Source organism: Prunus persica, chromosome G6 (assembly GCF_000346465.2).
Source record: "Prunus persica cultivar Lovell chromosome G6, Prunus_persica_NCBIv2, whole genome shotgun sequence".
NCBI lineage: Eukaryota > Viridiplantae > Streptophyta > Magnoliopsida > Rosales > Rosaceae > Prunus > Prunus persica.
The window spans coordinates 1821902-1837126 of NC_034014.1; the positions used below are offsets into that span (position 1 = coordinate 1821902).

At 36.9% G+C, this 15225-nt stretch overlaps 2 protein-coding genes across 2 annotated transcripts; both read right to left on the minus strand.

Moving 5' to 3' along the window:
• Nucleotides 1162–7016, minus strand: LOC18772356 (pre-mRNA-splicing factor CWC22 homolog). Its single transcript, XM_020565994.1, has 8 exons — nucleotides 6840–7016; nucleotides 5017–6251; nucleotides 4709–4898; nucleotides 4135–4238; nucleotides 3935–4037; nucleotides 3521–3831; nucleotides 2613–2918; nucleotides 1162–1974 (listed from the first exon to the last, which is right to left on the minus strand). Exons 2-8 carry the CDS (start codon nucleotides 6199–6201, stop codon nucleotides 1591–1593), a joined length of 2583 nt encoding a protein of 860 aa, XP_020421583.1. The 5' UTR covers nucleotides 6202–6251; nucleotides 6840–7016; the 3' UTR covers nucleotides 1162–1590.
• Nucleotides 11133–12980, minus strand: LOC18774444 (serine/threonine-protein kinase UCNL). Its single transcript, XM_007205311.2, has one exon. The coding sequence runs from the start codon at nucleotides 12555–12557 to the stop codon at nucleotides 11346–11348; it is 1212 nt and encodes a 403-aa protein (XP_007205373.2). The 5' UTR covers nucleotides 12558–12980; the 3' UTR covers nucleotides 11133–11345.

Consider the following 15225-nt stretch of genomic DNA (forward strand, 5'->3'; position numbering starts at 1 on the left):
CCAATGGTTCAAAAAGTTTTTAAAAAGGAGTGCAAGAGTGAGTGAACCGTTGAATTTACATCCAACGGTGAGTGACCATAAATCTCTTGGACCCCTGTAGTCCAAGAGATCAGGACTGTATATAAGTATATATACATATATGTGTATATATTATACCCATGTATGTATTATAATATACATATACACACGTATATACATATATACATTATATATTTATACTATATGTATATATATATATATATTATAATATACATATATACACGTATATACATGTATATTATTATTATTATAACATACCCATATATATTATCTATTATAATATACATATGTATATGTATATGTATTATACCCATGTATATATTGTAATATATAGATACACCTATATACACATATATTATATACATGTATATACGTATATATATATATGTATATTATAATATATAATATATATATACATATATTATATATACATATGTATTTTATAATATATATAATATATATGTATATATACATATATATAATATACATATATACACGTATATACATGTATATTATTATTATTATTATTATTATTATTATTATAACATACCCATATATATTATATATTATAATATACATACATATATATAAATATATGTATATGTATTATACCCATGTATATTATAATATACATATATACACCTATATACACTTATATATATGTATGTACGTTTATATTATTTAAAATATATAATATTATTATAATATACTTATATACATGTATATACATATATATTATATATATTATAAAATACATATATACATATATATAGATATTTTTGAAAAAATAAAAAAATTATAGTCCTAGTCCAAGCATACACCAAACGGAGGATAAGTGTTATCCAACTTATACCAAGCCAAGCCAAGCCAAGCCAGTTCCTAAGCATAATCCATGTCAAGACAGTCCTGTGTACCAAACGAGCCCTAAGAGCATATCCAGGAAAGAGAGGTCTCATTTACATCTCCGGTAAATGTAAATGCAGTTTTTCCTTCAATGATGCGATGTAAATTCTAATTTTCATGTGTTAATTTGTCTTTGTGTTAAATTTTTTGAGTTGATTTAACATTTTTCTAATCTACGTCATGCTTCATAATACTATTTTGTTACTCAAACTTAATACTTTAATAATAAGGTGAAGATCTATCCTTCTTTACTGCATCTCCAAGATTCAAAGTAATAATACACAATGGGCAAAGGCCCAAAATCCAAACGGACTTCTTAATACAAATAAGGAGGAGGAAGAAGAAGAAGAAGAAGCAGCAGCCCATTGAACAAAACAGAACCTAAAAGCATTCCTCAAAGAATACCAAAATTGGAAACCACTGCTCAAACAACGTACTCTAGCAGAAACCAAAATATTGTGAACATGCTTAGTGACTACAATGACTTAGAACTGCAAAAATTTCAACTGGTGTTATACAGTGAACGGACTCGTAGAGTTACAACATATTTGTCCCACTCATTTTCTCCCATAACTTGGAAAATCAACGAAAAATTCTTGTGTTTCATTGAAAACATCATGATATGTATTTCCAAGGCAGTAAAAGAACTTAATCTCTCCTACGCTTCTTGTGTCTTTCCTTCCTATCACTTTCACTCCTACGCTTCTTGTGCCGTCTGTCACTATCACTGTCACTTTCATCAGAGCTTGATGGTTCTGATTCAGACTCAGAGTCCGAATCAGATGAACCTGAACTCTCAGATTCTGAGTCTGACACTGCTTTTTGTTGTTGCATGATGAGTCGTGGCATATGCTTCAAGTACTCACGCAGGTTCTCAGTGATGCCACCAAGCCCAATGGATGTGAAAAAATTAATGGCAAAACGAGTGTTCTTGGGATTATCCTTTGGGAAAATAGAATCATAAGAATCCTGCATTGAAGGATCAGTGAGCCGCTCATTTAATAAACGGATGCCAAGATGTTCTGACAATTCCTGCACAGCAGAAACAATAACAAATCACAAATTTGTACGAACTGTACATCAACATTCTCTAAGAAATCATCTTCAGACCTGTGAAGTATCTTAACACCAGAAATTAGCCAAAGAAAAAAGGCTTAAATTTGGTTGGTAATGATATTTTAATGCATTGAGTTTCGAGATATTAAAGGCAAAAACATGAGCCTACGTTCCACCTCTCATGGTATACAAAAAACAAAAGGCCGTTACATGGACAAGCATGGACAAGCATTTATTCAGAGGCAGAGGTCACTAATGAATGCTAGGTATACCCCCACCCACCCCAACCTATCAGATGTAATTGTGATTCAGAACCATTCTCAACTAACCCACATTTATCTGCTAATCTTTTACTCTTCTTCTTCCCAATCAGATCTGTCAATGCTCCCAATGAGTTACAAAATGTTTAAAAGTGAAGGATTTATTCAGAGGCAGCAGTAACTAAAAATTGTCAGCATACCCACAACATATCACATCTTAGGTTAAACTTTATGATCAAATTTAAGTTGAACCATCTCATAAGCGGATACAGAGCTGCCAACATTGTAACAAGCAATTAAAGTCCTAAAAAACCGAACAGAAATTGTACAAAAACAAAATTTCCCCTTTGTTACCTGGAAAAGGATCTTGATAAAAATACGAGAAGATGAAGTAGTGTCCTCTTCCGTCAATCGTATATAGGCCAACACGTGCCAGGGAAGGGCATCTGTGCCGAGTAAATGGGCGAAAAACTTCGCAACATTACGTAGCTTATTTGTTTCAAGCCGGTGGATCATGGAATACTGCTGGACAAAGCATTTCTCAAAATTTTCCTGGTGGACTTTGTTGATCATACAGAACCTCTGCCCCAACAGACCATAATAACGGAGGTAGGTTCTCTCCTGACTGCAACATTCCAAAAGCATGACGCATAGTTCCATCTGTAAGGTCAAATCAAGACAATTATCAATCGTCAACTACTGTGAAAGTCAAGATAACAAACACTGCACTCATAGAGTTTCAAAAACTTTACTGTGAAATTGCTTGAAACAATATTCTAAAACTTAGGGTTCTCAACCTGACAAACAAGATAGAGAATGCCACTGGTAAAAGTGGTCGGCCTCTTGTAAACCAGAGCATGGTCGACCACCTTCCCTTTGGATTCATGTAAAATTCTTTCTTTCACTCTTTAATATTCGTCTTAGATTAGTCAAAATTTATGTTAAATTGGCTAACTAACTAATAATACAAATAGATTGTCCCAAGTCAATCCTCCTAAGAATAATCCTGTAATACTCTCTTCAGTCTACACATGATTTATATACTTGCAATTTAATTCGGTTCATATAATAATTAATCTTCATATTAGGATAACGTAAACTCAAATCATTAGGATTGTGGTTAACTGATTATTAACCAAGAACAAGCAGTTCTACATTGATACTATTTCTAGTTCGTTCTAAGATGGCACATAGACCCATCCAGTTTACTACTTATCATGTATAACAAGATAGCAACACCATGCATGACTTGTAACACTCACCTCTTGACCAGGCTCAAGTTTAATCTTCAGGAGCTTATGACCCGCCTCCTCAAAATCTACACTGGACATGATTGTAAGATAGATTGTTCTTCGAAGATTTACAAGATTTGTCTCTGTCTCATCTCTTATTTGCATCTGCTCCTCATCCTCTTCCTCAGATTCTTCATCATCATCGTCCTCGTCGTCATCCTCGCCATCTGAAACTGCATCAGAACCTTCTTCATCTTCAGACTCCTCACCAAGTATGGTTTTCTTCAATTCTTCATAGCGCTTCTCATTCTCAAGGAAATCAGGATCGGGCTTGAAAATATCTAAATGAGCACAAATCAAAACATTCACATCCACAATGAATAGAGCCCTGGTAGGTTGAAAAAAAAAGCAATAAATAAATTTACATAATAAGATAAGACATACCAAGGGTAATTTCTGGATCTATCTCCTCTTCAAGAGAAAGTTCATGTGTCAACTGGTCTTCCTGCTCTACCAGGTCCAGTTCGGGACGAACAGCTGGGTGCCCCTGCAAATGGACATGAAAACAACAAATTGTAAGCTCTCAGTGTTTTGTTTCTATATAAATTACCATCATAAAGACAAATAGACTCAAGTCACTCAACCTGAAACTTTGCTTTTCGTGTTGCAAACAAGTTTTCAATCAAATATTGCACTCTTTTGTCTATTTCTCCCTCATGAAGAATTCCACGAAAGCGCTCAAAGATGCCTGCAAAAATTACAAACAATAAGAGCAATGTCAAACAACTCCCTGAAAAGGAAAAGGTACTAAGAACCCTATAAAATATAATGTTCAGGATAAATGAGATAGTACAGTAACCTAGAGAAGAACCCAGATGACCAGAACGAAGATCCACTTGAAACAGCATCTAATGCGGTCAATTTAAAATGGGTGCACATCTGTCTTACATATCATCAAAAACAATGTTCTAACCTTTAACTGGTCCAAATTCACATCGATTTAATTTGTCTACTGATAAGTTGAAAAATAAACTAAACAAAAAACTGAAAAGGGAAAATGGTATAATGTAGCAGTGTGTAAGTCCTAAATATAATATTAGGAAGATACAAAGCATAATAAGCAGATAGAAATAATAAATTGTTCATAAACACATAAATCTCATTAATGAATAAAACCCAAAAGCGCACAAATGCTAACAAATCAAACAGCAAACCCACCATGGAGCCCTTTAGGTGAAAGGTCCTGCAGTATTGATCCACACTCGGTGACAAAGCCAACAGCTACTTCAACACTGTCATCGGTAGGGTTCTCCAGCAAAACGGTCAGCAATTCTAAAGCAATAATCTCATGAGCCACTTGCTGGTTGACCAGATGTGCTATAAATTTAACGGCAGCTAGTAGTTGTGGCTGTTCAAATGTAAAGCCAGTTAAAGAAGAAATTAGAATCAATCTAAATAAAAGACATATTCTGCCAGCAAACACTAAAGTGGTAAAGTAAAATAACAAAGCATGGGCAAAAACTCACCTTGTCATTCCGTTTAAATGCCCTCTTAAGCTGTAAGACAATTCTTCTCAACAGAAGTTCACCAACCTCAGGAAACTTTGTGTTGACAACAGCAACCAATGCTGCAAACACATCAGTGAAACCTGGAGATGCCATCTGTGATTTCATGCATGAACGGCAAAAGAGACCCCTTCCACGAATCAGATTCTCGGCAAAAATTTCAGGAATTATATTTTTTATATTCGCAGCGTTGACCTTGTTCACAAGGCCATTGATACTCTTTCGGAGGGCATCCCATGTCAATCTCTGATACTGAACACTACTTTTATCTTCAACGTCTTTCATCATCCGGGCCAACTTAAACGGGGGGATGTAAACTCCACCACTTTTTCCCAAATTTGACACATCAGTACTCATGTTGCCTTCTTGCAACTTTGACTGCCCTTGAGGTTTTGAATTTTCAAGCATCCTGCTATCTCTCTCATCATTTTGCCTCAGACTTCGACTGTCTTCTCGTCTTTCTTTTACCTCGTTATTTCTACGATACTTTAGATCTCCATCATCATCCTGGTTTCTATACCTCCTTCTCTGATCATCATCTCTTTTATCCTTTTTCTGTTCTAATGTTCTGTGCTCTTCCCTTTCATCCTTGTGGTCTGAATAGTGACGTGAATGGCGGCTCCTATATCTATGACCATCCTCGGTCTCCGGCCTTCTATGCCCACTCTCATGCCGGCGAGGTTTCTCCCTTTCCCTTTCATGTCGGTGCCTCCTTACTTGCTCGTCATCTTCTTCAGAACTTCTAAAAGATTCTCTCACTCTATCACCCTTCCCATTTTCACGTCTTCTATGGCCATTATCATGCTTTCTTTCCTTCGGTTGAGTATCCCAGTCTTTCTCTTTCAGCTCTCCATCTTCATCAGAACTTTCTCCAGATCCCTTCCTATCTTGACGATCATCCAGCCACCTTCCACCTTTGTCTTTAAGATCCCTCTTGCTGGACCTTTCGTTGTCCATATCATCACTACGATGTCCATCCCGTCTCTCCTGTTGTTTTGTTCTATTTCCTCCATCAGAATCTGATGAATCAATTTCATCACCAGGTTCATGAAGATTGTTTGACCTAGAATCGATTCTACTTCTATATTTATCTCTCTCACCCCTCACATCATCTTCACTAGATTCACTACTGAAATTTCTAGCCATAGCCTCCACTGTCTTGTTCTTTTCTTTAGAGCTTCCCAAATGAACAATACCTGTTAAAAAGATACAAATGAACTAAATAAATGATTCTAAAAATTAAAAAAACTCCACAGCCCGACTGAGTTTTCATTAATAAACACAAAAAGATACACCCAGTCAGGGGTACAAAGTCACTTATAAATAACCCCATAAAAACATAAACCCAGTTTATTAGAATCATCACATTCAAATTCAGTATTATTAACTCCATTAAAAAGAGTAATTTGTCAGCAAAACAAAGCTCCACAAGTAAAATTTCCATCAATCAATTACAAAATATATATATATATAAATAAAATAAAATAAAATAAAAAAAGAGAAGCTTTCACCACGTCCACAGCGCACAGATACATTGGGCACCAAATAAAGATGAAATTTGAAATTTCTTTCAGCAGCCCATCGAAAATAAAAACAAAAGGCATTAATGTAAACAAATTAGCACTTACTTAATCACAACAACCACAACCAACCCCCAATTTCAACGAATCCGAAACCATGACAGCCCCTAACCCCCCAAAATAACAGCCCTAGTTTCATCACAGCCACCCTTATTTAGTCAAATAAAAGATTAATAAGTAAGAAGCCCAAGAGGAAAAGAGTACCTGGTGCCCGGTAGAGTGGTTCTGCTAACTACTGGAAGTTGTACGAACGAACAACAATGGAGGCGTTGCAGTTTTGCCCCTGGCAAGTAACTCGCGAGCAGCAGAGAACGTGATAATTTTTATTTTTTATATTTTTTAAACGTTTGAATGAGGTATTTTGGATCTGTTGGTTTTGTTGGTTTTTCCTTTCGGGTAAATACATAAATAAATAATTATTGATACCAGAAAGTCCAGGTCAGAAAAGGAAAACAACTAAGAATCAGCCCATGGGCCCAGACAAGCAAGAACTAACTTAAAGCCCAAGACTAAAAATAAACAAACAAAGCCCAATAGTAGTTCAGTTTGGATTTTCAACTTCTTTTTTCTTTGTCCGCTTGAAATTAGGAATTTATTTGTCTAATAATGCTTTAATTAAAAGGAAATTTTTAGGATCGGTCAAATGTGGGCGGGCGAATGACTGATTTGCTAGTTGTTGATTGATGCATGTAAGATTTATAATGGGATTTATATGTGTTTATGGCAAAAAATTACATGGGCGACTGACCCTAGCACTCTGAATTAATACGACACAAATCATAATACTTTGAAATAAGTCATAGGACCAATGCTTCATAGAGCCCGAAATGTTGAAAGGGGTCACGGACTAGATTGATTTTTATATTTCATTAGGTTAGTTGAAATTCACATCCCAATATTTTAATGTAACTTGTTATTAGCCAAGTATAAGAGCAATTAGTGAGTGTTACATTGATATATTAATGTTGTTAGCTCACGCATGTAGAGATGGCATAAAGCATATCCAGCTTCCTTGTTATTTTGTGTAACTAACAAGAGTAATATGAGTAGATTAGGAGAGGATTAATACTTAATCCAAGTCAAAAGTCGGCAGTAATTTAGATTAGATTAGGAGCTCTATGGCCAAATAAACCCTCAATATGTATCAAAATAAGAGCCGTGCCCTCTAGGTAAAACTTCGAGCAGCAGGGACCCAAACTCCACGAAGAAGCCCAAAGGAAACTTTTGCTTGGTTTGAAGAAGCCCAAGCTCAATGGGTGTGGCTTGAAGATTTATCAAAAACCCGAATCCTTCAGAAGTCGTTGCAATCAGAAATAGCAGCTACAAAAAGCTTCCTATTTCAGGCGCTAGTACTATTCACTTTGAAATACACGGATTAAAAGCAACTTAGAGATGTGACCGACAATGTGATTAATCAATACATTGCATCGTTAGTTATTTATATAAAAAAACTGACAAATCAAAAGAAAATTAGGAAGCTTCCTTTGTCAAGTGTGATTATATATGAGAAAATTTTCACTCACCATGAACCTTTTCACATTTCTCTTTTCTTGGATGGAAAGCTGTCTGTTATTAGCAATTCTTATCCTGCTTATATATATATATATATATATATATGTGTATGCTGGTATAGTTGTGGAGAAATTACACCATAGAAGTGGGTCCTGTCTGCCTTTGTTGAGTTTGAAAAGAGAGTCCTTTAGAGGTTGAAAGTGTATTCAACTTAAGCTAAAGACCTCATAACCCACCCTATATAATAGATTCAACCTTTTCATACTTCAACCGACCATGCATCAAAAGAAAACCTAATTTTCTTTCTCACTCAAAACCATCATGGTGCTTGGTGGCCAGAAATCAACATATATATAACTTATGTATCAGAATTATCAAGGAAGAATATAAGGGGGGGAATTAGTGGTGACCATCAAATTTTAAAAGATTGCCTTTGACTATATATATTCTAAAAGCTATAAAGCTTCCTTCTCAGTACAAGTTTTGCCTAAACAACATAGAAAGATGCCATGTTCAACATCAAAAATGAAACACGAGACATGATTGCTGAGACAAGTTTCCAATGCCTACCGTACATATTCAGAAAAATCGAACAAATCTTTTTGTCTTATTAATTTCTTGTGCGTAATTTGCTTGAGATTTCGATAACCATAAAAGATTTTGAGGATAGGGCAAATTAAGCTTCGATTCGAACTAGAGTTGCTTTTAATTAACAAAATAGTTGATTGATGCTCAAAATTCAAAAGCATGGGTACCAATAATGATCAAACTTACTTTCAAACAAATTCTACAAAATCTAAACCAAACCCAAGTATAAAACAATAGTTGGCTCACAGATCGATCTGCCCAACTTCATTTCCTCCCTTGTCTTGAAGCATTAATTTACATGAGAAAAGTTTACCAGCCAGATGGGGTCACTTTTCTATTCTATTACTCTCAATTGGAAAAATTCTAAAATGGGGGTTGCGATGGGAAAGATGAAAACGATTTGGAATTTGATAGTACTTTTTTTTGTTCTTTGTTGAAAGGGGATTGCAGGTTTAGCCTATCTAGCTAGGGCCCCGCCTTAAAGCCTTACTCCTTGCCCTATATTCGTGCATATAGCCGGAGGGCCAAGTTGTTTTCTAGTGCAAGGGACCATTCCTGATAAAACGCAGATAAGGCCAAATTAAACCCTAGCTAGAGGTAGATGACAAAGATTGCATTTGGTTTTCAGCGTCTGCGGGGCCTCAAAGTCTAGCTCTCTATCTCTAGTCACTGAGGAGGAGAGAATAGTTTACTGACATGTAGCCCTAAATTATATTGGCCGACAATGGGAATAATATGTTCATGTTTATTGCATTCTAATTGGCATCAGATTCCAGCATTGGTTTGTTTGGTTTGAGCACCTGATGCTACATACAACTACTGCTGACAATATGAATTGCGATTCTATTTTTATCTTTGGTATTAATTTCGATTTTTGTACTGCCCTACTGCTGTGGCTTTGTCTTGTATTCTTGGGAAATCTAATTCAATAACTTGCTCTTTGATGCGATCTTCCTCTACCCTATAGCCCTAATGTGTCTGCTCATATATAATAGAGGAAAGATAATGACATGATTATTCTTTTTTTTCTCTAATTAATTAATCGAATAAGTCACTCGTAAGCTTAATGTGTCACAATAAACTCTGATATTTTCTATGGATTTGCTTTAATATGACTTTAAACATAAAGCAATTCTAAATTAATATGATTTAAAAGAATAGGGATTCGAACTTGAATGCAAAAAGACAAACTCACTTAGTCAATTGACCTAATCCACGATATGCTCAATGAAGATATTTTAGTAAAAAACTCAGTGACAAACTAACTGTTCCAAACTTCAAAGCATTATTTCACCCACTACCACTATGTTAATGAAACATCCTTGAAGCCAATCACCATTACCACTATACATGCATACTTTCCTTGGAGAATTTGCAGACCGCCATTTTAAAAGCTATAAGACTTCATCCACTTGCCAGTAAAAGCTGATTTATACAGTGTCCAAAGCTAGTAAAGTTTATTGTTCTTTGCGCACGAGTGGTCCCTCGAATATGTTCAAAATAAAAATAATCAATCACGTGCTCTTGGATTTTCTATATTCTCCCCTCCTTACCTAAATTCTATTCAATTGTACCCTCTTACGAGGCCTTTACCACCAACTGGTCCATGGGCAGATCAAGCTTTGTGCCTCACTTGGCTCTGAATAATATGCCCAAAACGCAGGTTTTAGGGCTTTTAGGGCGATGCATATAAATATTTCTTGGCCTACCAATTTTTCCTTTTTCAAGTTGAAAATTTGCAATGGCTTTTTTGTGGTGGGAAAGTTGTAATCATTGTAGATACAATTCTATTAGGCGCCATAGATAAAGCCATATGAATTGTTTAGTAAAGTTGGAACTAAAGACCATAATCTACTAATAAACTGCGTAATTTAAGAACATTTTGTCCCCTAATCATAACATAACATAACCTCTCACTTTTTTTGTATCCAAGTTTGTAGTTGATCAATGAAATTACAATATTTTAAATCCATGAAATTAAGCAATCAAAGGCAATGAACTTGAGCACGTGTAATAGGAAATGGTCATCCATAATTTTTAGTTTCATTCTTCGCGGAACAAAAACAGTTGTTACTATAATTATCTTTTGGTAAATAAAATGATGTCGACTTCAATTCATTTGACCCTACCAATAAACCCTTTCACTCAACAAAGTCGCTTTTGCCATTGTAAAATGTAATGAATCAAAGCATTAGGCTCAAGTTAAACGAACCTTGCACTAAGGTTTTTTAATTTCAAACCAATCACTTTTCCATTTTCTTTTCTTTTACTTGTAATCAAACTCACAATTGAACTTCACCTATCTAATCGCCACTGCTTTCTTTCTACTCAAACAAACTTTGCCCCTGAACAATTGAATTAATTGTGCCCTTCAGTTAAAGAAAGATTAACTCGAGATTAAGTTAGGTCAAAAGTTCGATTCCTTCCACTATAAAAACATATATAAAAAAAGTTGTACACCCTTTGAATCCGTATATGGTACAAGTCTAGCTAATTATATAATCTATTGCTTCTCAAAGTTACAGGCCGTCTACCGTTATTCTATATACAGAGGCTACACAATTTTTTTTCAATACTAATTTCTTACACGTGTACGTTTTCACACGTGTGTCAGAACTCCGTGAATTGACAATCTGGTGACGGCGGCATCGACGGCGGAGACCTCAACTTTTGAAAATAATCCCTCACGCTCACTCCCCCAGCTGTGGCTTTCTCCGTTAAGTCCCCATCCTCGCGAGACGGAATAAACGGCGGCCGTGTAACCTCCGTTAGTATGTCCCACCTCACGCCGCGAAAGAACTCGTGCTCCTTGATCTCGCTCGCGCCTCTGGCGTACCCCAACCGCTTGGTGGGGTCCTTGTGCAACAGCCGTTCGATCAAGTCCGTTAGCGCCGTCCGTTTCCCGATAAACTCGGGCGTTTTCGTCAAGACGTTTCGAAACGTCTCCTTCCGGCTCTTGGCCTTGAATGGCGTCGTTCCGTAGAGCGCCTCGTAAGTGAGAATCCCGAGGGCCCACCAGTCCACAGCGAACTCATGACCCTCCCCTCGCACCACCTCTGGCGACACGTACTCCTCCGTCCCGACAAACGAGTTCGCTCGCTCGCCGTCAGAGAAACTCGGCTTCCGGCGACTCACGGGACTGACTCGGGCGGACTTGGTCTTCTTCAGCCCCTTGCTGTGATTGTCGTTCATAATCGTGAGCCAACGTGTCAGGTGCCTCCGGTGTTTACGACGAATGTCGGGGGCGTCGTCCTCCAAAACGACGTCGGGTTTTACCGTTCTGTGCTTGAGGCTTCGAGAAAGGTCGAAGTCCGTGAGGGTCACGTGACCGGACTGTTGGATGAGCACGTTCTCTGGCTTCAAATCCCGATAAGCGATCCCCATGGAATGGAGGTGCTCGAGCGCGCAGACTATCTCGGCCAAATAAAACCGGATCACGGCGGGGGAGAAAACGCGGTCGTTTTGGCGGTAGCGGAGGACGTTGAGGTCGCCGCCGGGGCAGTAAGGGACGGCCCAGCCCATGAACTCGTCGGATTCGAACGACCCCAAGAGGGAAGGCAGAAATGGGTGCGGGTTCGGATCTGACAGTCGGGTCAGGACCTGGATTTCCCAGCGGGCGCGGCGCTCGGCGTCGAGCTTTGAGCGGAGAGAGGACTTGTCGACAACTTTGAGAGCGAACGGGCAGCGGGCAGACGGGTCGGACGACGGGTCGTGGACCAAGAAGACGGTGCCCATGGCTCCCTTCCCTAAGACCTTGAGGGCTTTGAGGTTTTCGAGGTTGAGCTCCGGCGAGGTGTTGGATGGTGATGGTGCCTCGTCCATGGCTGGTTCTACAGAGAGAGAGAAGGGGGGAGAGGAAAGAGAGAGATGGTTTTGAGCGTTGGTTTTTGGCTTATATAGAGGATGGTGTATGCTCTGTTGTCTGCTTCATTTGTTTTCTTTTTTTTATTTATTTATTTTTTGCGCGTATTTTTGGGTAGTGATTGATTGATGCGGCTGTGTGTTTGTTTAATTTTTTTCTTTTTCTTTTATGGATGTAGTTTTGTCTAATCCAAAGATTAAAATAGCGTGATTAGTAGGTTTACGCGTAGAAGGAATTTCCACATATATTACTTAGTAAATGATTCTTTATTTTTGTTTTTGTGACCCGTGTGTGTCACAAATTTAACCTTAAAAATAGAATCATTAGCTCAAATTGATCGCTGTATTATAAAAAATTTACGATTTATAGCTTAAGAGTTTAAAGATAAAATTCGAAATAAAAAAGAAGAAGATAGTCCTTGGAGTTGTATTGGAAGATGCCTATATTAAAAGTTAAGTAAGAAACTCTAAAACTGTATAGAATCAAACCTTTTTCTTTTTTGAAAAGCATTCATATAATGCACTCACATTTTTCTCTGTTCATCCATTACTTTATAAAACTACAAGTTTCTTATTAAAAGAACAAGTTACAATTATTTCACACCAACTCTTTATGACTTGTATAATGTAGTAGATATCATATGTACCTTATTAGTCCTCATGTATAATATCATGCTAGTGTGTGCATATCTAACATGACTCATTTCGTGGCCCATCACGAATTACATGCTCGTATTTTATCTGACATAACGCTTTTTCATTATGTTATGTATATTGTAATCACGTAAATTGTGTTTGTACTAACTTTAATTCAAAAAAAAAATTTCTTTCTAAAAAAGTACTTTTTGTGTTCTGTTGAGTACCAAATATAATCCAATTTCGGATATATATGAATGAATACAAATAATTGGTGTTATTGCTTGCACCATGATACACCAAATATATGGGGGTCGTAAGTGTAATGAGTTGGTTAAAGTGGATGGAAGCCTTCTTTTCTTCAAGAAAGCAAAGAGAAAGGAGGAGGGCACACGTGTAAGACATAAACAAAAGATGAATAGAGGCCAAACAAAATGACAAAATAAAATAGTTTGTACGTACGGTTCTCACATGGGATTTCCCATGATCTTAGGCAAAATCACAACGTGCACTCTATGTGGTTTATTGTTGTTGGAATGTCGTCTGTCTCCTATTCATTTTTATTAATTTCAATATTTATACTTTATTAATTCTCTGCTTGAATTAAGTTAAATTATTTCCATTGTTAATTAAAGTGAACATGCGGTGTGGTGCACTAACAATATTAGATAATTAACAAGACGACCTTTTAATTAGCCAACAATTACTGATTTGCTTAAGGCAAGTTGATCAAATTTATGGAAATGTCGTATGTGGAGTTAAGGTTGGCCCCTAGGATTAAGGACAGCCCTTCAAGAAGTTTGGCTATATTAGTCACAAGTCATTGTCCTTTATTTTGTTGATATTTGTCTCTGGGGGGGTCTTCATGTTCTCTACTAATGTGCCATGGTATGGGGATACAGAGACAATGAATATGACATGGTAACAGAGGCAATGTGTATGTGTTTATGTGTTTTATTTTTTTATTTTTTTTATAACTATTATTGTTTTACAGCTACATTCTTTTTAATGGAAAACCAAGATTGAAGTCTTATATGTGTATTTGATATTTTTTTTAAAAGAAGAAGTCTTATATGCCTAAGAAAAATAAATGTGTGGTCGTTGAGCTTCGCAAGCGGACGGATGTGGCTCTAATATAACATAACAAGAATTGTTTCACGTTGAGTAATTTGACTAACCTTGAAATCAATTGACAATGAAAAAATAGTCAAATTACTCAACGTGGGCCAACTCTTCACATCTTCACAACATGTTATGCAGTTTTTGTATTATCTAACCATTATTAATCATTGAAAATGGTGGTTTTGGTTGCTTATATGTGTTGTTGGTGGATCAAACCCTTGATAACAAGATCTCCCAAAAACTATTAAAATTAAAGAAATGTTAGCTGCTTGAATTTAATTCATTATTTAGTTTCTAGTGAAATATCTTCCTATTACTTAGCGTTGAGATGATTTGGACACCAAGTGCAAGTGATATTTATCTATATCTTGCTTCAAATTAAAACATAATATTCACAAATTGGTTTCATAATACTGTCAATTTTAGTAGCAATATTGAGTTAGCTAAGCCCTCTTCAACAATTTTTTTCTCCTGGTTCGTCTCTAATCATCATCTAAAAATAGCACCAAATGTGAGCGCCACTCTCCTCTCTTACTGCCCTTCCCCAACCCATAGCCCAGCCCTTCCTCCTTCATAACCATCCACCTAAGACCCATGAGCCCCAGCCCTACCCATCCCTACTAGCATTGCGCCCCTCTCATCTCTGGGGTTTTCTGGCTTTGATGGTCACCTTAGGAGAGGAGGTCTCCTCCTGATCTCATTCCCCTCTTCTCTCCCATTGACCTTATTCCTCTCACTTTCTCCTCTACTCTTTTCTTTCTGACTCCCCCCTGCCCACTGTGGGTGTGATTTTATTATATTTTTTTTCGTGCCTGAGTCCGATTCTCCTTGATGAGATGGTGGCTCTTTCCCACCCCGGTGGATTTTGTTT